General features: G+C 43.1%; 2 protein-coding genes across 3 annotated transcripts in view; one reads left to right on the top strand and one right to left on the bottom strand.

Annotated features, from left to right (window-relative positions):
• WASHC4 (WASH complex subunit 4) overlaps positions 1-9,715 on the bottom strand; it is a 56,842-nt gene extending 47,127 nt beyond the window's left edge. The window contains exons 1-6 of the mRNA XM_020982406.2: positions 9,597-9,715; positions 4,863-5,002; positions 2,255-2,308; positions 2,097-2,162; positions 524-569; positions 60-127 (exon numbers count right to left, since the gene is read on the bottom strand). Of these exons, the coding sequence (XP_020838065.1) occupies positions 60-127; positions 524-569; positions 2,097-2,162; positions 2,255-2,308; positions 4,863-5,002; positions 9,597-9,657 (435 nt within the window). The 5' untranslated portion in view covers positions 9,658-9,715. The remainder of the gene's footprint in view (positions 1-59; positions 128-523; positions 570-2,096; positions 2,163-2,254; positions 2,309-4,862; positions 5,003-9,596) is intronic.
• A 15,118-nt stretch (positions 9,716-24,833) lies between these two features.
• ALDH1L2 (aldehyde dehydrogenase 1 family member L2) overlaps positions 24,834-26,329 on the top strand; it is a 55,765-nt gene continuing 54,269 nt past the window's right edge. For both annotated transcript variants that reach the window (XM_078146966.1, XM_020982405.2), the window contains exon 1: positions 24,834-24,962. In XM_078146966.1, coding sequence (XP_078003092.1) covers positions 24,915-24,962 — 48 coding nt within the window. In that variant the 5' untranslated portion in view covers positions 24,834-24,914. The remainder of the gene's footprint in view (positions 24,963-26,329) is intronic.

Genomic DNA, 26,329 nt, shown 5'->3' with positions numbered 1-26,329 from the left:
CCCTGCAGAAAGGCAAGGTGAGGCTAAAGAAACGCCCAGGAAAACAGCAAGTCAATTACCTGTAAGAACGAAATGAATCTCCCCATCTGGATTTGGCAATCGCCCTCTGCCATGCTGGAATCTGTAGCTTTATAAAGGTAACAAAGGCAATCGGATTTCAGAGAAGTCAGCAGTCAGACATAGTCAACAAGAAAAAAATGCCAGTTTTTAACCAAAGTACTATTTTTAATTGTGCCTAATATCACCTAACTGATACCCTCATAACTTTGCTCAAGCAACAGTGTTTACGAGCCCACCCTCCAAAGTTCTCCCTCCCAAAATACATTGTATTTAACTGTATTTATGTTGTGTAACTCTGTATGTCTACATATTCTGTACTTATTTACATATATATTTCTTGTCTCCCATATGATAAATGTAACCTCCTTGCAAAGAGGGATTGTTTCAGGCTTCATCTTTGTAAACCCCCATCGTCAGGAAAGAAAGCAATCATTACCTCACATGTAGAGTTAAAAGAACTTACCTCCTTCCCCATAAAACAAAAGACCATTGTAAAATTTAGTTTCAGCCTGTTTCAAAGAAAAAAATATTGTGTTTTTAGCAGGCACATGAGCTTTGTCCATACACGGCTGAACATCAGAAGTCCAAGGCCACGGAATGCCCGGGACACCCGTTGGCAGCTCTGTGATCCCCTTCATGGCGGGACTCCTCCCAACAGCACCAAGCACAAGCTGGGGTGTGATCTAAGGGAGGCCCTAGCTTGGTCAACAGCTTATACACTATCCCAGTGACCCAGACTTCAAATCCCAGGCCCTACCCGACCTGCCCAGCCCTCCTGATTCTGTGCCCATAACATGGCACCCGTTTGTGAAGCCTTTACCCACAACCCACTAGCAGCACACATCATGCAGGCACTCCCACAGTGGTGGTCCTTCTGCCTCCACCTCCCCTGTCACGGCTACCCCGCGTGCAGCTTCCAATGAAGGAAAGGGCCCATCTTGCCATCAGAAGGCTTGAGGGTGCCACCTCCGCCACACCTCTGCTCTACAGTTCCTTGGGGAGAAGGAGGGCCCTGGATAAGAGGATTCCCCAAGGACTTGTCTAGTTCTCATGACCAATTACTGATCATTAGCGATGCCAGACTGAACAAGTCATGTCACCTAAGCCTCAGTTTCCCCTTCTGCAAAATGAGGCTGTTGACAGGAAACTGCTTTAACCTGAACATCCTACACAAACTAGTTATCCACGTAACGTCAAGTCTGTTCACCTCACTCCACTGCTGAAATGCCTTACGTGGCTCCCAACCGCCACGAGACAGAACACCTCTTCTCAGTAGGCCTCTCAGGCCTCTCCGATCTTAGCTTTCCAGCCTCCTCTCACATTCTGTGTTCCTGACAACTCCTACAGCTGTCCCTTGGTGCACGTGTCCTCACTGTCCTTCAGGCCACACCTCAACTCTCTGCAATCCATTTCTCCCTTCTGGCTCAGCTCAGGGGCCGCCACCTCCTCCAGACTTTCCTTGACTCTTCTTCAAGCTCTCAGGCTGTTCTCTCTCTCTCTCTGTCTCTCTCTGCCCCCCACCTCATCTCTGTCTGTCTCTCTCCATCTCTATCTGTCTGTCTGTCTCTCTCTCTCTCTCTCACACACACAATCTATAGGTTCCTTGAAGGGCATCTCTGTATCCCTAATAACTAACGAAATGACCTGCAGACACTAAACGTCCACTAAACTGCTTAAGTCCATATAAATTGGGAAATTACATTTTAATCATCAGGACGAAGTTCTATTCTAGTAGCCTCAAACTAGTCATTTCTTGCTTCGTCTTCCCTACATTTCTCCCTGCTTGCGTGCCCATTTTAATTGGCCTACATTCGTAATACAAGGCAGCAGCAGAGTTAAGGTCAAGACCAGAAGGGAAGAGCTGCCGCCACAGCTTCTGCCAGACCTCTGATGACCCCAGAGCTAAAGGTCAAAGAGCAGTGGATCTGGCCACACCATTCGAGATTCAAAAAAAAAAAACAGGCCATATCTGATGGATTATTCATTTGCAAACTACCAATTTTAGGGAGCATTTACAATACAGTCTTAATAATTACCTCATATTTTAATTTCTTGATTTCACAACAAAGAGCAGCATACACAGTGATGACTTTGTTTAAGACCTGGTTTAAATGAGCAAAGTAGGGGAAAAAAATTTAGCAGATAACGTACATAACAGGTTTTAATGTAATATTTAGCTATTAAGATTCTTTACCTTGTTTTCTGTCTTTATGAGCTCCAAAAGGGAAGACTGTTCATAAGGCAACAACTATTTAAGAACAAGGAAAAAACATTTTTTAGTTTGAGAACTGCAAACACATTAGGGCCCATAGTTACAACATGCTCAGTACCACAATAAATACCATGCTACCTCCTGGCATCAAAGCGTAAGTTCACAGAATCGCAAGGTTCTGAACAGGGATCTTTTTGCAGCTTCGGCCCATCACTCATTCTGCCCTCTAAGGCCAAATGGAACCGGTGCTGTCCCTCTTCCATATGACATCCTTGATGACATCGCTATAATGTGTCCCCCCACACACAGACCCACCACCCCATCATCCTGAGTCTTCTCTTTCCAGGACAAACAACCCCAGTTCTAAGAACCAATTAAGGCAAATGATTAAAAAGGAAAGGAATGAAACATAAGAAAGAAGGCTTTTTATAAGACACGGTTCTCATTTAGTATTATTCCGCTGGGCCAATTTTGGTTGTCCCTTGAGTTCTTAAGTAGCTCATGAATTAAAATAAAGCAAGCTCATGCAGTAGGGGAAAATAATTCAAAATATGCTTATAAGACAATGCTCTCTGAGTTATCACTGTGCCAAAGGGAGGCCACCTGAAGACATCAGCCTGCCACATCCAAAGTGCCCAACAAAATGCTGAGTCTTAACAAAAGTAGTAGGAACAAGAGAGAAAACCTTTATTGCTGTACAAAACTGTGGCTCACTCATATCAGAAGCACAATGAGCAATTCTGGTCACCATTTTGCAAAAAAAAAAAAAGTTCTACCTTTCGAGGTCTCGTGCAAATGCCGCCACTTCCATGAAGCCTTCCCTGAATCCCCCCAAGTGAAAGTGACTATTCCCCCTCCTTTTAACTACAAGAATACATGGGGCCCTTAATGGCACTTCACACACATACACCATGTATTAAAAGTTATCTGCATACATCACGTCACCTCCATTTACTAAACAACTGTATTTTATTTTGCTTGGAATGAGGGAAGACAGTAAAGTATTTGCTAACTGAATAGAGTCAGACTACAGGAGGGCCAAAGAAGGGCTATGACAACAGTCAGAAAAGGGAGGAGGAAGGATTAAAAAGACAAGCATTCTTGATCTGGAAATGTAGAAATCATGAAAGCTTATAAAGTCACAAACAACATAACTCTTACCATCATATTATGGCATAGGAAAATCAGGAGGTATCTCCTTAAAGCTGGAGAGGTCAGTTTAGCAGAAATAAAAGGAAATGCTTTCATGCAAACATTAATTAACTTTTAGAACTCATTACTCACTGAGGTGGCACAGACAGAATCCATAAAAAGAGCTGCGAAAAGTTAGAGAAACTCACAAACGACTGACCTATCACCGAGATTTTTAGGGAAGCTCTAGGATGTTTGGGAGACCCTTCACTAAAACTCTGGAGGCCAGAGAACTATGCCCTCTTAACAACATGTCCTCCAGGGTGGAGGAGTGGGGCAGTGGGAACAGCATTGGTCAAACCTCAGATCTGCCGGCTGCGAGACCTCACAAGGGAATTCATCCACCTGAACCTTTTACTATGGTCCCTTTTAGCTCTGACGTACATGAGATTACTGGGGTGTATGAATTACAAATCTTACCCAATGTCAATTCTTATGTCGTTAGAATAAATTCTCTGGGATTGAAATATATATCGAGGGGCTTTGAAAGAAGTTTATTTAATGGAAGATCATTGCAAGTAGGGTAGAAGATTTGCAGAAGGGGGTGAGGAGGAAGGGCAAAAGGAAGAATTAGAAATAAAGCTAAAAAGAACACTACGAACTTTCTAGTTTTAGCTTAAATATTATAATCTCAGATGCAAAGATAATGAGAGTTTTGGGGTTTTTTAATGATAAGGATTTTAAGTCTCAGGTTATTTTTCCTGGAAGAGATGTATGATAGTGGATTTAGTCCTGGCCTTTAATTAGATGAGGACGTGATGGCAGAAGGAGCTACTCTTCCCATTTAAAAAATAAGAAGGAATTGCCAGAATTTTTGGGTTGCCCTGCCTCACTTTAATCCAATTCATTTGCAAGTCAAGACATCACCTCCTGATGTCCCTGGAACTCTTGGAGAATGAAGGACAAACAACAACCATTCTTGGGTTAAATATGAAAGCTGCCCAACTCAAGAGTTTGGGAGGTCCCTAGAGATGTAGAATCAATCACTTTTTGAGGAGAAAACAGAGGGGAAAATCAACTGTTTGAGTACAATTCTACCTGGGAAAGAGACAGTGTGAGCCACAGCATTGAAGCTGGAGCTCAGGGCTCATCTCCCGGCTCTGACCAGGAGGTGACACTGGGTGAGTCAAGCCAAACCAGGCCACCTCTCTGAGTCTGAGGGTCCTCACTAGGGAACAGTGTGCACAGTCAACCTCTCACTGCTGGCCGACAGGGCCGTGGGAGAGACAGGTGTTTTTCACCTCAAAGCACAATGAAAGACAACAGGAGTGACTGGTGGGGTAGGAGCTGGGACATAGCACACATCCTCTCACGAGGCCTTCCAACCCATAAGGTTCTAAATTCTAAGAACAAATATTCCTTAAAAATGTAAATTCATTATAAAATAAACAAATCTGACCTTTAGTGCTATAGGGTCAAGCCTGAAGTCCCACACATCACCAACAGAGCTATCCAGCGCATCTTCAATTCTTCTGAGCTGGGATGTGTACTCCTCAAGAAATTTCCCATAATTCTTCAGCTGGACTTCAGCATGAATTTCTAAAAAGTAAATTTCAAATGTTGATAGCTGGCAGACAATAATACACTCGAGGAAAAAGTAAAAACTTTTCTTCTGATTTAAAGCTGACATTAATTATCTAAACTTCATACTATAATACTGGACCTTCCTGAAAGTATAGGTCCAAAGTTTAAAAAGATCTTTCCTTTGCCCTCCGATATACTGATTTTTCTGGCATCTGGGATGCTAGAGGGGAAGCTTTTGTTATGAATCACTTACTAGTTCTGGCTAATCTAACAATTATCCTACAACCCTTTAGAATAAAGACTTTGCCCCTTTAACTTAGGCTTCTGGAAAGGCCAGGAACCTGGGAAAAACCAAAGGCAACTGAAGGTTCAATTGATACTTTGTATGGCTATTATTACACAGTCTAGCTGTATCAAAGGCAGAGACAATATATTTCTTACAGTATGATGTCATATTTGGTATAGGGAACTTCTGATGACAAAACCACCTCTGCCAGTGGAGATCAGCATCTGCTCCTGTAACCTGCAGTCTAAGAGAGGCTGTGGGAATACCGCAGAATCTGGAAATCTTGAAGACCTGGGCTGCTGGGAGGCTCTGGACAAGTCCCTTAGTGTCTTAGTGAAGTCCCAGACATCTATGATACCCTATAGTCCATACTTGCAATTATACGAAGTCATGACTCAGATTGGAAAAACTGTACTATAACTGTATCCAAGGAATACCTCATATCCAAGTTTCATACATAAATTATTCCTGGAGAAGGCAGATTTTCTCCAAAAATGATCATTTACTTACAGAAGCTCTCTCCTCAGGGGGTCAATGGAGACTCAAACAAGATAATGTATGTAAAACAATCTACTAACTTAAAGCATCTGGTAAATGTTCATTATTCCCACAGTTGATAATAGAGTCTTAAAGCCTCTTTGAAAGCACGACTCTCAAGGCTCAGTGGATAGAGAGGTAGGCTTGGAGTCAGGAAGACCTGAGCTCAAATCAAGCCTCAGACACTGGCTATGTGACCCTGGGCAAGTCACTTGACCTCTGCCTAACTCTCCTCCATTTTTTTCCAGCACTTAGCACAGTATCTGGCAAATAGAAGGCTTTTAATAACTGACTGACTCTTGAATATATGACTGTCTAAAAAGGCTTATAAAAATAATACAACTAATTATCTCATCTTAACTATCAGGATGAATCCTTTTTGTTTTCAAAGATGATAGAAATTTAATTGCAATCAAAATTCTGTTCCTTTTATCTGTTTTAATATTTAATTCTACATTTTTGTGTTCTATACAACCAAAGAGCTAACTCATCCATCCCCTAATGTCAGAAGCACCCAGAATCTATGAGACAAGACTACGTGCTATAGTACTGAACTACAATATTTAATAAATCAGGAGACCAGGGCTTGCTTCCTCATTTCACCAATGACTTATCCAAATAATTAGATCCTTCAGCTAATCAGTGTTCCTTTCTCACATTTCATACCCACCTAATTCTTAACTATAATAATGTAGTATTGTGGGACAGTTTAAGAAGAGGTATAATCTTTGCCTCATCAAAAAGAAAAAAAAAGGATAATCACCAACGGGACACCGAGAAGGGTATCTTTCTTACAGCTCTAGTTACTTTTCTCTAAGACGGCCCAACAAAACATCTCACTGTCACTTAAATGTAAATTGTCTACATACGTGAGGACAAGGAGATACGCTTAGGAACAGGCAAACGAAGTCAATGTCAGAAATAAAGTGGAAAGTTGCTTGTTACTAATTTCAACCAAGATTTACTTCTGTGAAAAAATTTGTTCATGGCTGAACAACTTTTTCGTTACTAGATCAGGCATATGTGGGCGAGGAAAAAGGTAACTTGTTAAAACATTTTAAAGCTACCTTCTCAACAAAACAATCTATGTAAAATAAGAGAGAAAATCTACTAAAAATGGAGTCATTTAAAATTCAATTAACATGATTTACCTTTTAAAAATTTTGTAGAATGCAAAGGAAAATTTTGCATGAGTAAACAAGTATATGAAAACTACACATATCTCCTAAAAAAGAGGAAAGGAACACATCATCCAATACATTTCTAAAGTCCTGAGCAACAGTCTCTTTAAAAGTGTTTTGTGAAAAACTACAGAAAATCATATGAAGTTCAGTACTTAATGTTGTCCACCCTTCATGTAGAATCTAATGAAATTTAACTATACCGCAGTTAATTTTTTTTAAAGTGATCCAAAATTTGGTTAGAATTCAAAAAGCAAATAAAACTTTAATGACATAGTTATAATGTAGGAAAATCTGCACGTGTAAAACACTAATTGAGGAGAGATCTACAATCCTCAACTGTCTATATAATTCTACAAAATGCTTACTTTGAGATACATCTTATACACAAGCATACATGGCATAGAAACACTGCCAATTACTAGATCATTACTAAACAATAAGACAAAGATTTCCAAATGTCAAGCTCTACTTTAAAATTAGGATCATATGCTCTCAGAAAAACTTGGAAATACTTACATGAGCTAACGCAAAGTGAAATATACCGTGTACAAAGTAACAGCAATATCGTAAGATGATCAGCGGTGAATGATTTAGCTATTCTAAGCAATACAATGATCCAAGACAACTTTGAAGGACTTAGGATGAAAAATGCTATCCATTCCCAGAGAAAGAACTGAATCTGCATACAGTTTGAAGCATACTTTTTTTTTACTTTATTTTTCTTGAGGGTTTTTTTTGGTCTATGTTTTCTTTCACAATATGACTAATATGGAAATGTTTCGCATGACTACATAGGTATAGCCTCTATTAAACTGTCTGCCTTCTCAATGGGGGGGCCAAGGAAAGGAGGGAGGAAGGGAGAGAATTTAGAACTCAAAGTTTTAAAAATTAATGTTGAAAATTGTTTTTGCACGTAACTGAAGAAAAAATAAAATACTAAATACATTTTTTAAAAATGTACCAAAAAATTAGGATCACAGAATTTAGAGCTGGAAAGGATCTCAAAATATCTAGTTTGATGGAAACTAAGAGGAAGAAACCAAGGCCCAAAAGGTTTACTTGTTCAAAATCAAATTAGCTAGGAAATAATTAGTAAAGCTAGAATTTGAATCCAGGTCCTCTGACTCCAAACCCAATCTGATAACTCAATTTCATCAAGCAGAACACCATACAAATAAATTAACTTTAATGAATAGAGCTTCTCCTAGCCAAACAAGCAGCTGCAGTTTAATAAAGAATGCATCTTTGAATGCTGCTTGATGCAAAACAACCCTCACCCCCCATCACCAAAATCATGGAAGCCCTAAAATGCAAAATCTTCAAAAATGATCTAAGCAAAGATTTTCTTTCTTCTACATAGCTGATAATAAGAAAGTGGAGAAAACAAAAAAATAAACCAAGCTCCCAATAACTTGGTTTCAAAAGACAAAAACAGGAAACAGGAACCCAGACATCAGCTTATTTAAGAACTCCTGGCCCTGAGAAACTAGCCCAAAACCCAGGAGGCCACAGGCAGTAACCAATGTGAACTCCCCAAGGATGCAGGCAACAGCGTGGGGCTTCTCTAGATGCTAAATACACCATCCCTAGGACTGTGGCTTCAGGGTGAGGCTTCCTTTAAGTCCCAACTAAAATCCCACCTCCTACAGGAAGCCTTCCCAAGATCCTCTTTAATTCCAGTGCCTTCCCTCTAGTATTTCCTATTTATTCAGCACACAGCTTGCTTTGTATAAATGTGTTTGCTTGTGGTCGCCCCCATTAGATTGGGAGCTCCTTAAGGGCAGGGACTGTCTTTTGCCTCTTTTAGTACCCACAGCGCTTAGCACGGTGGCTGGAACATAGTAGGAGCTTAATAAATGTTTTCTGAATTAAAGTGAATTGAACTGAAGGAGGGAATGGGGAGGGGGAGTGCCATGGGATTTCGGGGGGGGGGAAGAAGGGGCACAAACCGTGGGGCTCGGAGGACAACTGAGGAGGGTGGTCTAAGCTGGGAGAGAAAAAGTGAGGAGGGAGCAAAGGGGCAGTGAGGGAGGAGGGGCACAGTGTGAGCGGGGAAAGAATAGTGAGGAGGGGAGGAAGACACTGGGGGGAGGGCGACAGGTGAGAAGGGATCGGCGAGGGGAGACAGGCCTGGGTGGGGGGGAGAACATGAGGGGAGCAGAGGACAAGTGGGGAGGGGGCGACGGGGGAAGGGTCAGCCTGAAGGGGCTCCGCCTAGGGAGGGTCAGTCTACGGGGTCAGCCTTGGGGGGACAGCCAGGGAGGGAGCGACAGGGGGAGGGGACAGCCTGGGGTGTCAACTTGAAAGGGCTCCGCCTAGGGAGGGTCAGTCTACCGGGTCACCCTGGGGGGACAGCCGGGGAGGGGGCTGGGCACAGCTGGGGAGGTCCTTGGGGGAGGAGATCGGCCTGAGGGGGAGCCCCGGGGGGTCTGGGAGCGGGGTGGGAGCAGGACTCGGAGGGGTCCGGGCCGGCGCCGGTACCAGCATGGAAGAAGGGGCATCCCCAGGGCCGGCCCCTCAGCGAGGACACCAGAGCCCCCATCCCCAGCTGTCCCACCACCGCCCCCTCCCCGCCCCCTCCCCGCCCCCTCCTCCACCTTACTCTGCGAGCCGTCGTCCAGACGGTCAAACTCCCAGTCCGGGGACAGAGTCTCCACCGCCATCGCCCCAGCGACAGCCCGAGCGGCCTCGCCCCCGTGACTGACGGGCAAGCGGGAGAGCACGTGACTTCCTGTCCCGCCCCCTGTCCTTTTCCAAAACTCGGATACGCACGTTAGCCCCACCCCCTACCCCGAGGGCCGCCGGGAAATGGAGTCCTCAAATGAGGCTCCGCTTCCGGTCCCGCCTCAGCCAGTGACGACGAAGGCGGGCGGCCAAGATCCCGTGACGTTTGCCGGGTCTCAGAAGTAACAAGCTCCTTCCTCCTCCCCGCCTCGCCCCAGCCCCGCCCCAGCCCAGCCTAGCCCACTGCAAGCCTTCGAGGCCTGCGGGCCCAGAGGGTATAGCGAAGGTGGGATCCTGACAAACTTGTGCCCACCTCCCTCTTTTTACTGAGGAGGAAACTAAGGCCCAGGCGGGGCAAGTGACTGACCCTGGGTCACCAGGTGGTGTTTGAGGTGGGGAGCCAGTGATAGTGATGGGGATGGGGGATGGGGATGAGGATGAGGGTGAGGGTAAGGATGAGGTAAGATGAGGATGAAGATGAAGGTGAGGATGAGGTAGGATAAGGATGAGGATGAAGATGAGGATGATGATGAGGGAGGATGAGGATAAGGTAGGATGAGGGAGGATGAGGATGAGGGAGGATGAGGATGAGGGAGGATGAGGATGAAGATGAAGGTGAGGATGAGGTAGGATAAGGATGAGGATGAAGATGAGGATGAGGTAGGATGAGGATGAGGGAGGATGAGGATGATGATGAGGGAGGATGAGGATAAGGTAGGATGAGGAAGGATGAGGATGAGGGAGGATGAGGATGAGGTAGGATGAGGATGAAGATGAAGGTGAGGATGAGGTATGATAAGGATGAGGATGAGGGAGAATGAGGATGAGGTAGGATAAGGATGAGGGAGAATGAGGATGAGGTAGGATAAGGATGAGGGAGGATGAGGATGAGGTAGGATAAGGATGAGGATGAGGATGAGGGAGGGTGAGGGTGAGGATGAGGATAAGGATGGGTGAGGATGAGGATGAGGATGAGGTAGGATGAGAATGAGGATGAGGTAGGATGAGGATGAGAATGAGGATGAGGGAGGATGAGGATAAGGATGAGGATGAGGTAGGATGAGGATGAGGTAGGATGAGGATGAAGATGAAGGTGAGGATGAGGTAGGATAAGGATGAGGATGAGGGAGGATGAGGATGAGGGAGGATGAGGATAAGGGAGGATGAGGATGAGGGAGGATGAGGATGAGGGAGGATGAGGATGAGGGAGGATGAGGATGAAGATGAAGGTGAGGATGAGGTAGGATAAGGATGAGGATGAAGATGAGGATGAGGTAGGATGGATGAGGAGGATGAGGATGATGATGAGGGAGGATGAGGATAAGGTAGGATGAGGAAGGATGAGGATGAGGGAGGATGAGGATGAGGTAGGATGAGGATGAAGATGAAGGTGAGGATGAGGTATGATAAGGATGAGGATGAGGGAGAATGAGGATGAGGTAGGATAAGGATGAGGGAGAATGAGGATGAGGTAGGATAAGGATGAGGGAGGATGAGGATGAGGTAGGATAAGGATGAGGATGAGGATGAGGGAGGGTGAGGGTGAGGATGAGGATAAGGATGGGTGAGGATGAGGATGAGGATGAGGTAGGATGAGAATGAGGATGAGGTAGGATGAGGATGAGAATGAGGATGAGGGAGGATGAGGATAAGGATGAGGATGAGGTAGGATGAGGATGAGGTAGGATGAGGATGAAGATGAAGGTGAGGATGAGGTAGGATAAGGATGAGGATGAGGGAGGATGAGGATGAGGGAGGAGATGAGGATAAGGAAGGGAGGATGAGGATGAGGGAGGATGAGGATGAGGGAGGATGAGGATGATGAGGGAGGATGAGGATGAGGGAGGATGAGGGAGGATGAGGATGAAGATGAGGATGAGATGAAGAGGATAGCAGGGAGCAAATCAATGTACATTTCCCTCTTGGGGTCAAGATTGGATATGAATCACAACGATCCCAGAATCCCCGCGCGTTGGAAGGCCCCTCAGAGGTAATTCTGGATAGCTTCTACTCACTCAAACATCTATTAAACGCCTACTGTTTGCAAGACTCTGCAGTTATATACATTATTATATGTAATAATAATTAGCATTTGTAAAACTTATAAAACATTTTAGATTAATTCATAACATGTATTATATTAATGTAATATATATATATATGCATCACCTATTTGTATATATTTGCAATGCCTTGCATGTATCCTACAATCTAGGTATATGTGGATATATGCATATTTTAGTGCCTTGCATCCATCACATAATATATGTGTATATATATATATTATATATAATAGTATGTTATCATTATATTATAATTATTATATATAATACTATATTATATATATATACACACACTATGTTAACTATTTTATTATATGCTGTCAACCAATACCGTTTGATCTAAGAAAGACAAACGAATTCAGTTGTCTGTGCATTTATCTTCTCTCAAGCTGGCAAAAGGCTGGGCTCCTTTGGGGCTGGGGTATACAGTATATATATCCTTCGAAGAGTAAGTGTTCCCAAGTGTTCCCAACTCTTGGTTGGTTGACCCTCTGGGAGGTGGGCTACATTAAAATGAGGGTCTTGGGGGTACTAGGTCACCTAAATCTTGGCCAAAGAGACATGAATTTCCATATCTCCTGTCTTGACAGTAGGGTGAATCAACATTTTCTAGACCTGTCTGAGCAAACACAATGAGCAGGAATATACCCATTAGCCCAAACTTCCTCTGTCTGCCCACACTACATAGTTTCTAGGTAATTGTCCTTTTGGTGGAAATTCATGATTTAGCCAACACCTCCGGCTTCATAGGTGCTCAGTCTGCCTCCTCATTAGGTGATTCTGATTCACAGGTCAGTTCAGCTTCATCTGGATAGTGAGGAAGTTCAAGCAGATCAAGGTGGTTAGTAAGGTCATCAACCATTCCACTTTCACAAATGTCACAATTTTTACAATGTATTGTATGTATGTATGCATTATATAGTATATATCTTTAAGTGCCTTGCATATATCAATATATATTGTGCTAATTTAATATATGTATATGTGCATTATATGTATATATTTGCAGTGCCTTACATGTCATATATGTATTATGTCAACTAATTTATGTATATTTGCATTATATATGCATATATTTTCAATACCTTGCATACAGCACATAATGAATATATATACACATTAATATAGATATATAATATGGGGGGGGGGTTGGCTTCAAGATTATGTGCCTGGAATTCTCACCTTCCTCATCTTTAACTCCTGCCTTCCTTAGAGTCCCTGCTAAAATCTCTAAGAAGCCTTTTCTCACTCCACTTAATTCTAGTCAGGGGTGAGAAACCTGAGGCCTCTCGGTCACACATGGCCCTCTAGGTCCTCAAGCGTGGCCCTTTGGCTAAATCCAAAATCCGAAGGTTACCCTCCCCCCATCTAGTTCCTTACTTCTGTTGATTACCTCCTATTTATCTGTCTCCATATTTTTTGCACATAATTGTTTGCACGTCATCTCTCCTATTAGACTGTGAGCTCCTTGAGGCCAGGGACTGTCTTTTGCCTTTCTTTGTATCCCCTCTGCTATCACATGATAGGTGCTAAATAAATGCTTATTGACTTGACTTTATTATTATTACTAGAATATAAATTCCTTGAGATCAGGAACTTTCTGACTTACTATATTTATATCCACAGTGCTTGGCATATAAAATACTTTTTCATTCATTCATTTGGGGGAAGAAACTTAAAATTAAAAACACCTTGTAAACATTGTCTCATTGGATTGGGAGGCAGCCTTGGAGTCAATCCTCTAGAGATTTAGCACTGAAATTAGAAAGATCTGGTTTCAAATCTTGCCTCTGGCACATTCTAGCAAGGTGACTCTAGGTGAGTCAAAACATCTCAGCACCCCAGGCATCTCATAAAACTATTCCAATTCAACTAGCATTTATTAAGCGTCCTCTACCAGCCACTGTGCTAATGATAAATTCCCCTAGAATAATCCCTGTCTTCATTGAGTTTACATTCTAGTGGAGAGAAAAACAACATGTAAATTCAGTTGTAAAGGATCTGAAGTCCCCACACATAACATCACAGGTCCTGTTTGCCCCCTCCAAAATATATTTTTTTAAACCTCATTGGATCCCAGCGTGATGTTAACTTCAATGACAATAATGTTAATAGCTTATAATTAGATTAGGGCAGCTAAGTGGTACAGTGGATAGAATGCCAGGCCTGGAGTCAGGAAGACTCATCTTGCTGAATTCAAATCTGGCCTCAGACACTTTCTAGTTGTATGGCCCTGGGCAAGTCACTTTACTCTGTTTGCCTCAGTTTCCTTATCTGGAAAATGAGCTGGAGAAGGAACCACTCCAATATCTCTGCTAAGAAAACCCCGAATGGGGTCACAAAGAGTCAGTCAGATACAACAGCAGCGACCACAGCAAGGATCACAGAATTAAGAGCTAAAAAGACCCAGGAGGTCTTTTCCAAGCCCCAGTGCTTGACATGTTTTGTCTCATTGGATTCCAACATGACATTAGTTAGGACTCGCTCAGAATTGGATTGGAATTCAGAGCCTCCTAATCCAATTAATACCTGAGACACTCTTTGAAGTTATCCCACACAAGTAATAATCCACTCTCTTCGGAGAGGAGAACCCCTCTACCTCCGGAGGTAATGGGGCTTGAATTGGTAGAAGGTTTGCCTTAGGTTGATATAAGCCAGAATCTGCCTCTGCCACTTCTATCCAATGCCTTTGATTCTGCCTTCTGGGGCCAAAAAACAAGGCTAATCTCTGTCCCCTAGAACAACTGCTCAAATATTTGAAGATAAGTGTCATATCTAGCCTAAATCTTCCACAGGCTAAACTTCCACCCAGATGGTATTTATTAAAGGCCCATGGCATTCCAGGCATGGAATACAAAGACCAGTGGAAAACAATTCTTGCTCGCTGAGGTTTAGATTCTGCTGGGGGTGGGGGAGAAAGAAGAGTCATACAATATCTCCCAGTTCCTACAACTGACCATCACTTAGCATGTTTTTAATGCCCTTCCTTTACCATGCTGACTGACGTTAGGACACTCCAGACAGTTCAAGGAACTATGGTATAGTGGAGAGAGTACTGGAAGACTTGGGTTCAAATCTCACCTGTGAAATTTCCTAGTTGTATGACCACAGATAAAGCATTTAACCTCTCTAGGCTTCAGTTTCCTCCTCTACAAAATGGGGTTGGAACTCCTAGATCCCTCCCACAGTCTTTCTGTATATAAGGTCCATCTTGTCTCCTTTAAAGTGCTCAAAAATCTAGCCAGTGGCTCACTAATGTTCAGACTCCTTGAGAGTCTGGCCAGTATGGCAGATGTTCTAATAAACCTTGTCTTGGGCTGAAAAAAAAAAATAAAGTGGGATTAGAGAGTTGTCTCAATGTATTCTAAAGCCATTTTAAGCTCCAAAACGATGCTGTTATACTTAGTCCTTCCTAAAATGTGGCACCTAGGTCTAACTGAATACAGTATTCCAAAAGGGGTCTGACCAGGACAAAGTATAATAACATAACAAGCACTTATTAAGCACCTACTATGTGCTGGGCCTTAGGGTTAAAATTAGAAATGCTCTTCATTTGCAAAGTTTATTATCCAGTGAGGGAGAGAATTAGGACATATATACATATATATATATATATATATATATATATATATATATATATGTCCTAATTTATATATATATGTATATAAAATGACCAGGAGACTAGTATTCAGTATAGCTGGGCTGTGACCTTGTTGTATGTACTATGTCTCTAAACATAGAAGAAGAAGGTTATGTATATGATCTCAGTTTTTTCAATAAAGTCAAAGGCAAGAGTTTCAGCTAAAAGGGAGGAGCAGATGTGTTGAGAGAAGGGCTTCAGGAGGGAATAGAAGGCTTGGAGTAACTTCTGTGGGGAGTAAGAAAGGAAATCCAGAGAATTGTGGGGCTGCCTTACAAAGTGAAGCCCAGTTGAAATTGGTTAACAGGTATTTGTGATTCTCTGCTGGAACCAGTAAGTAATTAGGAAGAGATTGAAAATTAGGCAGGGTGGGGGATGATTAAGGTTAAAATCTGCAGAAGAAGAGCCGCAGGAATGAAGTCAAAGGTACAAGAGTTGGCAGCAAAGAGAACAGCCCCCTCTTTGTCAAAGGCTGAGAAAAGAGAGGAGAGAGTGGACAATGAGATCAAAAGGAAGGGAGAAGACCTCAGTTTCCTCACTAAAATGAGACAAGATCAGAGAACCAGGGGAGGAGAGGTATGGTAGATTTGAAGAGAAAAGAGAAGGTCTGGAAAAGCTTTTGTGGAGAGTGAGATAGGAAATCATTTAGCCGAACTACTTTGTGCCAGTAAGGGCCCAGTGGAAGTTGGATAACACGTATTACACCCAGTTGGTATGGTTACATGAAAGGAGTTGCAGAATGGGAGTAATCCAGGGCTGAATGCTGTTGGAACAATAGGTTGGAGAGCAGAGGACAGTGTATCATTTAATTGGCTAGCTATAGGATCAGAATTAGAGAGGGAAGGAAGTAAGTCAGAGCAGAGATAATGACCTGAGAAAATACTGAGGGGAGGAGGAACTGGAGGTCCCAGTTATCATGAATAATGAGTTTAAGGCAGATGAGCCATAGGGGGATATGGAACATTCCATTCCTTATGGTCAGATAGATGAATGAAAAAGTTATTTTTTTAATTAGGGAAATGGAACATAACCTTCCTTATGTGTGGCTCAGGTACAGAGAAGCAGCAGGTAATGAGACTGAAGGTGAACAAGTAATTAGGAAGTGCTGAGGGCCCAACAGCATGGACGTCAACGTCTCCCTGTATGAGCACAGGAGTTGGGGAGCACAGGAAGGTGGTGAGCCCAGTGCTAAACTCCATGAGAAAGGAGGGGAGAATGACCTGGGGCTGCTGTTCAGTAGAGCAGGGCACACCAGTGGGGCCACTAAAACTTGCACAAGGATCCCTGCTGGCCACTTAAGTTTAAAGGGCAATATTAGCTATGTTTTATTGTATTTTCAATTTTGTTCAATATTTGCCTGGTTTCAGTTTTTCATCTGGTTTCATTATTTCAATATTTTGTCTGGTTCTGGCCGCATGTTTGACCCCTCTGCTTGCCCACTCTGCCTCTCTAATGCAGAACAGGATCCTGTGACTTTTCTTTCAAGCTATAATCTTTCTCTTCACCTTCCACCCTTTCCTCCTAGTTCTTCTCTCCATGGCTCTTCTGCATGACCATCTTTCAGATATTATCCTGTCCCCACAAAACCTTCTCTAAACTTGCTCCCTTACAAGTGTTCCTCGCACTTGCCTAATCATGTAACCTACTCCTTCTCTGCCCCCGCCATGAAAAAATTCTTCAGGTTTAGAAACCATCAAACAGAGACTCTTATTTTACAGATGAGAAAACAGGCTCTAGGGCAGGGGTGGGAACCTGCAGCCTTCTCAGTCCTTGGGTGCAGCCTTTTGACTGAGTCCAAGTTTTACAGAACAAATCCTTTTATTGAGGGGATTTGTTCTGGGAAGTTTGGAGTCAGTCAATGGGATGCACTTGAGGACCTAGAGGGCCACGTGTGGCCTCGAAGCCGCAGGTTCCTCACCCTTGCTCCCAGGATTAGATGACTAACCCTAAATCAGACATCTGGAAGTACCACAGCCTGGACTGGAGCCTAGGGCCTCAGAAATGAAAGGCAGTACTGCCTCTACTCCCTCCCCACCACTGAACCGCATGAGTACCATTGTGCCTGCCACTGCCGAGGGCCCCTCCCATTGCCTGTCCCCATCAGGATCCCATGGTAGGCTCCGACAGGGAGCAGCTGGCAGAATGTTGGACCTGGAGTCAGGGAGACCTGTGCCCTGGGCAAGCCACTAAAATTCTCTTAGTCTGTAAAATGGGCAGTCGTAGCACCTCCCTCACAGAGCTGTTGTGAGATCAAATGAAATAAGTGAAGAGCTTTTCAAGCCTTAGTGTTGTGTCCCTTCCAGCTCTCATTAGCTAACTATCATCAGGGATCACACAGCTCTCCATTTAGAACTGCACTTAATGCAGGGAGAGCTAATAGCCAAACAAGCATCCTCAAGAGCGGAGAGGAGGAGGAAATGCATGGCAAAAATTCTATTGTCATAGGGCGTGCATTATAAGCAATAGAGAAGGGTTATACCATCTTGGATTTAGAGCTGGAAGAAAACTTAATTGAGGTAACTTCCATTTTTGTACCCAAAGTAGAGCTTTTTATCTCTCTCTTTTGTGGAATGGTGAGGGTCTGACACCCCTTGGATGTATGAAAATCAAATCAAATGAAGATTTAAGGGGGAAAAAACAAAATGGAATTCATTACTTCTCTCCCTTAATAAATCTTTCCTCTAAATTTACTGTTTCTATTCAGGGCACCACCATGCTAACCATCACCAAGGTAAGGGTTATTAAGACCTGAGTCACATTTCATTATTGACCCATCACCACCCGCTATTGCCAAATCTTGTCAATTCTGCCTCCACGCCATCTTTCACACAGCCACTGAGTTCATGCCCACCTCTTGCTATTGCAGTAGCCTTCTGTTCTTAGCCTCCTACTAATGTGTCTTCATATTTCTGGCCTCCCATTTGTCCACACAGCTGCCAAAAAAATCTTCCTAGGAAAAAAAAATCTGACCTTGGAGCTTCCCTGCTTCACAATCTTCAGTGGCTCCCTAGTGGCTCCCTAGTGCCTCTAGAATAAAAACCAACCTTCTCAGCTTGGTATTTAACTGCCTCCACAGTCTGACTCCAGCCTAGCTTTACAGACTTAGTTCATATAATACCCTTTCAGACACTCTAGTTTCTAGCAAAAATGGCCTCCTTTCTATTCTCTAAGCTCAGAATTCTATGTATGACTTTACACAGGCTACATGTAGGCCATGACTGAAAAGCACTTTCTCCTCACCTCAACCTCTTAGCTTCTTTCAAGGTGCTGCCTTCTGTTGGAAGCCTTTCCTGATTCCTGAATTATTAATGATCTCTCCTCAGTGTGCCCTGTATTATCTTCCAAAATGTAAACTCCTCAAAGACTGGAGTATTTGTGATTTTGTGTTTGTATCTTTCGGACCTAGCAGCAGCTTACAAATAGTGTTTGTTGGTGAGTCAATACTCTCCAGGTTATCAATGTCCTAACTAAAATTGCAGCATTCAGGGCGGAACATACCGCTCCAGGGAGGCTTCTACACAGAAGGCAGCATGGGCTCAGAGACTGAGATCCCATGATTGCTGTGTGTGTGTCTGTGCATTTCAGAACCAGTGAAACAGCCAAAAATGCCACGGTACCATTGCTAGAATTATAACATGCAGTGGCTATGTTAGGACATGAAAGTAGGTACACATCCTAATTCTGAACAGTTCATTGTGAAAATGATTATTAACAGCCAATATCTTGGAGATTCAGAGCTTCCCCCAGCCCTCATCTTCCAAAGTCCAGACTTTAAGTTCAGTTTTTCTTCAGAAGGACGTTACTGATAATGAGATTGCATTGATTCTCCTTATCTTGGTCAGCCCCACCCAAGTTTGCAAGTAATTTAATCCCAAAGGTAGGGAAGCCCATTGTGTTCTACTCTGGGAGTGGCCTGATATGGCTAGAAGTGGTCTGGTATAGAGATATTTTCTCTGTCCCGGAGTGAGGGACTGACTGTGCACCTTAAACCCAAAAGGGAACTCAGTTCCAACTGGCTCCCATGGAGAGAAATCTTTGAGAGAAATCAACGCTGATACAACCTAATTCTGTTTGTCTTTCTTCTACCAAACTCTGATGGTTGACATATTCTAGTTCGCACAAAAGAAGCCCCTCACAAATGTAAAACTGTTCAAGTACTCTTACCACAGTGCTGAGTAGTACAGAATTTTAGGTTGAAAGGGACAGTTTCCACCAATGAAGTTTTTCTAGGAAGCTCTAGCTGACCAAGAATGAGAAGGAGCTTGAAAACAAATTGCAGGCAGAATAAAATGTTCAGCAATGTTATCAAAGGCATTCCTATATGGAATATAGATTTATATTTACTTCACAACCATGAGTTTCACTTTGTAATTTTTTTCTACAGTGTTGATTACTAGGAGTATCAGTGTCCACCCAGCAGGTTCTCCGTGGGGTAAATTCAGCGCACAATTGGGCAGAGATTTTAGTGCTACATCATGACTTCTAGTGCAGACTTATTTTCCATAAGCTGGCTGGTCTGAATTAATTAACCAATGAGCATTTATTAAGTGCCAAGCACTAGGAGTACAAAGACAGATGTGAAGCTGTACCTGCCCTCAAGGAGCTTACATGCTATCATATCACAACTCTGTGTCTAAGTCAAATGCCCCAGCCTGTCAGAATTCATTAGTTATTTGTGACCATAATCTTTTCAAAAGGCCAATTCCAATAGCTTACAATGGTTTGGAGATGACTCTGGATTCTCATTTCTGACACAGCATAAGCCCCAGCAGGTCCCACTATTAAGAAAGGCATCAGTTACAACCCAGTAACAGCTGGTATTTCTGGTGTCCAAGGATGAGCCCCTAGAAGTGTAGAAAGCATCATCACCAGAAGGTGGACCACCAAGGGATGAACTTTTTTGGCCACAGCAACTCATGAGGATTATCTACTAAGACATTTTCTATCAATGGAGGAATTGCCCACACCAGTGAAATCACTGATCACTTGAAGTATTAAGAGATAATGCTGCCTTTTTCATGTCTACACAAGTCACATTTTCCAAGAAGTTATATTTTGGTTCTCAAATCTCTTCCTTCTCTTAAGCTACCTCGGAGATTGTGTTTTACTTATAGTTCCACATATTGTCGGAGACAGAAGTTACCCTAAGTCTTTCTGACTAGGGTTCTCCATTCAGTATGCCTGTTGTGACAGACAGATCAATAAAAGTTTGAAAGTCTTTCCCTTCAAAAGGACCCATATGGTAAAAAAATATTTATAGTGGCAAAAAACTGGAAACTAAGGGGATGCCCATTAAATTGGGAATGGCTGAACAAATTGTGAATGTATTAGAATAGTATTATGCCCCAAGAAATGATGAAAGTGAGTTTCAGAGAAAGCTGGAAATACTCCTATGAACTTACAGGGTAAAATGAGCAGAAGCAATAGAAAAACGTACAATAATATCAACAGTGCAAAGACAAGCAACTTTGAACGACTTGATTCCAGCAGACTGATGACAAAGCATGCTGCCTACCTCCTAATAGAGACGTAAGGAACGTGGGCTGTAGAATGAGCCACGTGTGTTTGGACATGGCCCATGGAGGAATCTGTCTACTTGATTTTGCTTATTTGTTACAAGACTTGTCTTTAAAAAAAACAAAGGATAGGGTGGTAGGAGGGAGGGGAAATAAATGCTTGACAATGAAAAAAATTAAATTTAAAAAAATCTTTCCCTTCCTTTTGCATTTGAATAAAAAGCTTTTGTTTGTGTTTATGTTGCTTCTAAATTACATTGTAAGCTCATTATGGACAGGAACCACATCACTGGTTAGGAATGCTTAATAAATTCATTGACATCTTCATAAAGATGCATTTGGGAATCATGCCAGAGAACTGTGTTACAGATTAAATTCTTATGAGGAAAGCAGGCCAACCTTCTACCAAATCCTACACCACAGTAAATACTGTTGTAACGAGACTCCAGTTTCCAGAAGGGACATTGATGATCTGGAGAGTGTCCAGAGGAGGGCAGCCAGGATAGTGAAGGTTCAGATGAAGATTGGCAGAAGGAACTGTGTATGTTTAGCCTGGACCAGAGTAGGTTCAGGGCATGACTTGATAACTTTCTTCAAGTGTTTGAAGGATTATTATGTAAGAGAGGAATTGGATTTTTCTGCTTGACCCCAGAGGGCAGAACCAAGAGAACTGGGTGGAAATTGCAAACAGACATATTTAGGCTTGATTGGCACAGTAGATGGAGGGAAGAGCCTAGAATCAGGAAAATCCAGCCTCAGACTCTTATTAGCAGTGTGACCCTGGGCAGGTCACTTAACCCAGTTTGCCTCAGTTTCCTCATCTGGAAAATGAGCTGGAGAAGGAAATGGCAAACCACTCCAGTGTCTTTGCCAAGAAAACCCTAAAAGGGGTCACAAAGAGTTGGACACACTGAAATGACTGAACAAAAAAGAAAAACTTCCTAACAATTATAGCTATTTAAAAGGAGAGTGGGTTGCTTGCAGAAATAGTGGGTTCCCCTTCACTGGAGGGCTTAAGAAAAGGCCAGACAGCCATTTATAGGATGTTGTAGACAGGGATGTTTTTCAGGGGTATAATGGACTAGATTAACACTAAGGTGCCTTCCAATTCTAAAATTCTGCACTCGTATCAGAGTATTTGGCTTGAGGAAGAAGTGACATTTAGCTAGAAGAGAAAATGGGGGGGGGAATGAGTAGGAAAAGAGACACAATAGCTATCTTCAAATATTTAAAATCTTGTGATAAAGAGCATACTTTGTTGTTCCAAAGGTAAAATAGATGAATAAATGTTACAGGGAGAAAAATTTTGTCTCACACAAAATTTAGGCCACACCCAAGGACCTAGAAGGCCACATGTGGTCTCCAGGCTGCAGGTTCCACACTCCTGGTTAAGTAGAAGCTGGAAGCTCATCTATCTGGGATATTGTAGAAAGTGTTTGGGCAGTGGATCAGGAAGCTTAAATAGATGATTTCTAACTTCCCTTACAACTCTGACAGTTACAGGATTCTGCAACTCACAAAATGTGTTGAGGTTGTATTAGGCTGCATGACACAGCTGGCTTCCTAAGCCAGCTTGTTTACTGATACATAACGTAAGGAAAATCAGGAGTCTTGTGAGGACCAAATGAAATTAAGTAGGTAAAACAATATTGTAAACTGTGAAGTGCCATACATATATAAGGTATTACTATTGCTGTAATGGGCTCTGAATAAACTCATTTATAGGTATATGAGATAATAAATCATAAATGTATAGCACTTTAAAATTTGCAAAACATTTCCTTCACAATAACCCTCTTAAGGCAGTGCAAGAATTATGTTCCCCATTTTGCAGCTGATAAAACTGAGGCTCTAAAAAATTCAGTGTCTTGCCCAAATCACACTGCTGATGAATGTCTGAGGTAGAATTCAACCCTAAGTCCTAACTCCAAGTTAATTGTTCTGTTTAATACATCTTGCAGCTTCCTGAGTTAAGATACTTCTTGAATGATTTTCACCTGCTACAGTTGATATTTCCAGACCAAGTTTTGAAATACCCTAAATTTTATAGAATTATGGATTTTAGTCCTGGAAGGTACCATAGGGGTCACCCAGCTGTCCCTGATTTTACAGATGAAGAAAATGAGGCTTAAAGAGGCTAAGTAAATGTGTAGAGAGTATCAAATTCATTGCTTTTAAATGTAGTCTTTTCTATTTTAAATGTTCTATTGGCAAATTAAAGCCACTCTGAGGTTCTTCCTTATACCCATCAGATTGGCCAAGTTGACAGAAAAAGGAAAATAACAACGTTGGAGGGGCTATGGGAAACCAGGCACATTAATTCACGGTTGCTTCGGATTGGTCTTTGATACCACCCCTCCCAAGAGATCAGAGATCAGATATTTATAGCAGCTCTTTTAGTAGTATCAAAGGAAGAAAAAAACAGGAAAGATCAAACGGAGAATGGCTAAACAAATTTTGGTATATGAATGCAATGGGATACTATTGTGCCCTAAGAAAGGATGAAAACAACAATTTTAGAGAAAGCTGGGAAGACTCCTGTGAACTGATAAAGAGTGAACCTGGAGAACAACTTGTATGATAGCAACTTTGAAAGTCTTAAGAATTCTAATTAATTCGATGACTAGCCACGATTCCAGAGGACCAATGAAGAAATGAGAAAGAGGTGATGGACTCCCGGTGCAAAATGAAACTCTTTTTTTTGACAGACCAGTGATGGAATTTGTTTTCCTTGCTTGACTGGGCAAATTTGTCAAAAAAGGATTTTGTTTCTCTTTTTCGGTAGAAAGGAGGTAGGAGGGAGAGATTTTTTTTTCTAAATGTTTTGTCGACAAAGTATTCCTATTTTTCTTTTAAAAATGGACAAACCTAAACATTGCTGGGTTATTTTGTTCTATTCACACCTGCAGTTGAGAAAGGGCTTCTCTTTCTTCTATTTCTTCACTAGGTGCCACTCTTGATTAAAAGCTATACAAGAATAGTATGAATACATTGTTATCCTACGATATTATTTCGCTTTTGTAATTGGACCCAAGAGTCCAAAAGAGATTTTAATTGATTTTGACCTTAAAGTTATTATGCAGTTTTCTGCTTGCCAAAAATCTCATCCTTCAAGGCCTTGCTCAGTTGCCAGCTGTCCATGAAGCCATCCCTCATCCCCCCAATAGAAGTCATCTTCTTCTGTACATTCCTAACATTGTTTTCCCATACCTCTCCTTGCACATTCTGCCATATATTGTTTTTTGCGTAACTCTTTATCTCTCCTGACAGATTGGAATCTCCTTGTGGTCACCACCCAACTTTTAGTTATCTTTGCAGAATATTAACAACAGCACTCACACTTACTAGGTCCTCTGTGAATAATTAATCAATAATAATTATTAATAATTAATAAACGCTTGCTCCGAAAGCCAAACAAAACTAACTTTCTTTAGTGAATGGATGTTACCATATATGGTTTGTTGGGAACTGATGGTGAGATAAATACCTTATTCTGCGGAGATGGAAGACCCTGAGTGTTTAGCAGAGGCCCACCCACTCTGCTTTGGGAAGGGAGGGTGGGGATGGAAGGAAGTCCAATTCTAGGCATCCCCCCCCACACACACCGCTTAGCCAATACTGGGGGTGGCTTCTGTGCTCCTCCATCCTCACTTAGCACAAGCCAGAGCGCAGCCGACCTCCAGGCACTGAAGGCCAGGTGAATTACCCACGGGTAAGCGCACGGGATGCCCAGGCTGGGGGCACATGGACGCGCAGGGCCGCGCCGACATGTCGCTCGCACCCGGGAGGCGCGCGCCCGCCGTGGTGGGGCCCTGAAAAGGCAGCGGGCGGGGTTGGGGGCGTTGCGTCAGACGGGCTGAGCCTCTGCCAGCTGGAGGGGGGCGTGCCCTGCTCTTTGCGGGGCTGGCCGGCGAGCGGGGAGGCTTGACTGCACCGGGACCTGGCTCCACTCTACGCGTCCCTGCTAACCGTGCGAGATGCTGTGGCGAAGCGGCCAGCTGCTAAGGCGATTCTCCACCGCCCGGGTGAGTGGGGACAGAGCGTGCTGCCAACTTGGCCTGCGGGCTCCGTCCCGGCCGCGGCGAGGGGCACCCCTGAGGTCGTGCAAAAAGTGGGAAGAAGCGTTGTGTAGGAAGGGAGACCTGCTGGCTGGGAGAGGAGCGAAGCGTTGGGTGGATATGAGTAGCCTGCGAGAGGGTAGGTATCCTTTGTCTCCTAATAGGAGGGAGAGGGAGCATCGGACGAGAGCGCAGAGCATCTCGAGGCAGGTTTGCGTGGCTGTGGGTAGGAGCTGCGGGGCCCATCGCCAAGGGACCAGCTGCTGCCTTTAGCCCTTTTGTTGTAAGGATTAAAAGCTCGGACGGGGTGATGAATGAATGGACGGTGCAGGGACATCGGCTTGTTCTCTCTGGGTCTCAGTTCACTCACTAGTAAACATCAGGGAAGGTGGGGTGTGGATCTAACCTCTGAGATCCCTTCCTGCTCTATGCCTATGGTGCTTCTCCCGGGTACTGGCAACAGAGAGATTTAGCTGCAGGAGGCTTGGAAGATATAAATGCCCCCGAAGTCCGTGTAATGCCTCGCAGAGGCTGGCCCGATTTAGCAGCTAGCTTGCGATGGCTGAAAATTCTAGAGCTGCTTTTGCTACAGCCGGCACTTGGGGTTCCAGGATTATCCCAGGCTGAAGACTTGGCCACGCTGAAGCACTATTATACAGTAAGAGGTACAGTAAAAGCAGCTGTCGTTTAGCGCCTTGGAATTGCATCAGCTGCCTACAAGTCGAGTGAGTGGGAGGACACGTTGCACAGGAATTTATCCTCAGTATTTTCTGGGTTGAGGAGCTAGAGTTGTCTTTCTAAGTAAGGCTCCCTGCCTGGGACGGAATGCTTCCTAGAGAAAGAGAAATGCCCAGAGGCATGACTCCCTATACGGGGAGATAATTATATGCATTCTGTAAAGTAATTGCTCCTTGGTTTCCTTTGCCGAGTAGTCCTCGGTAACAGTGTGTACATAGTGCTAGAGGAGGAAAAGGCCTCAACAATCAAGAACAGGAATGATGGAGTATGTCTGTAAAAATGTTTTCCCAGAACTCTAATTACTCACGCGACTATGGTGTTCACTTTAGATGATGCTTCTTCTATCTCCTTATTATGGGAGTTTATTTTTTCCAAATTCAGTGAAATAATCTCACTTGAAGTAGGCAAGGTAGGTACCCTCTGGAAGACACAGTATGCAGAGGAGTAATGTGAGGGACACTCCTTAATGTTGCCACAAATTTGCATTTTGTACCAGAAAATTCCACTTACCGTGGTGCCTGTGTGAAGTTCTGAACCTTCAACATGGCCAGTGTGACTTTATATATATGTGTGTGTGTGTGTGTGTGTGTGTGTGT

Source organism: Phascolarctos cinereus, unplaced genomic scaffold, assembly GCF_003287225.1.
Source record: "Phascolarctos cinereus isolate Bilbo 61053 unplaced genomic scaffold, phaCin_HiC Scaffold_1;HRSCAF=81, whole genome shotgun sequence".
Classification (NCBI taxonomy): domain Eukaryota; kingdom Metazoa; phylum Chordata; class Mammalia; order Diprotodontia; family Phascolarctidae; genus Phascolarctos; species Phascolarctos cinereus.
Note: the sequence above shows the minus strand (reverse complement) of the source record. Positions and strands in the feature narration are given on the sequence as shown.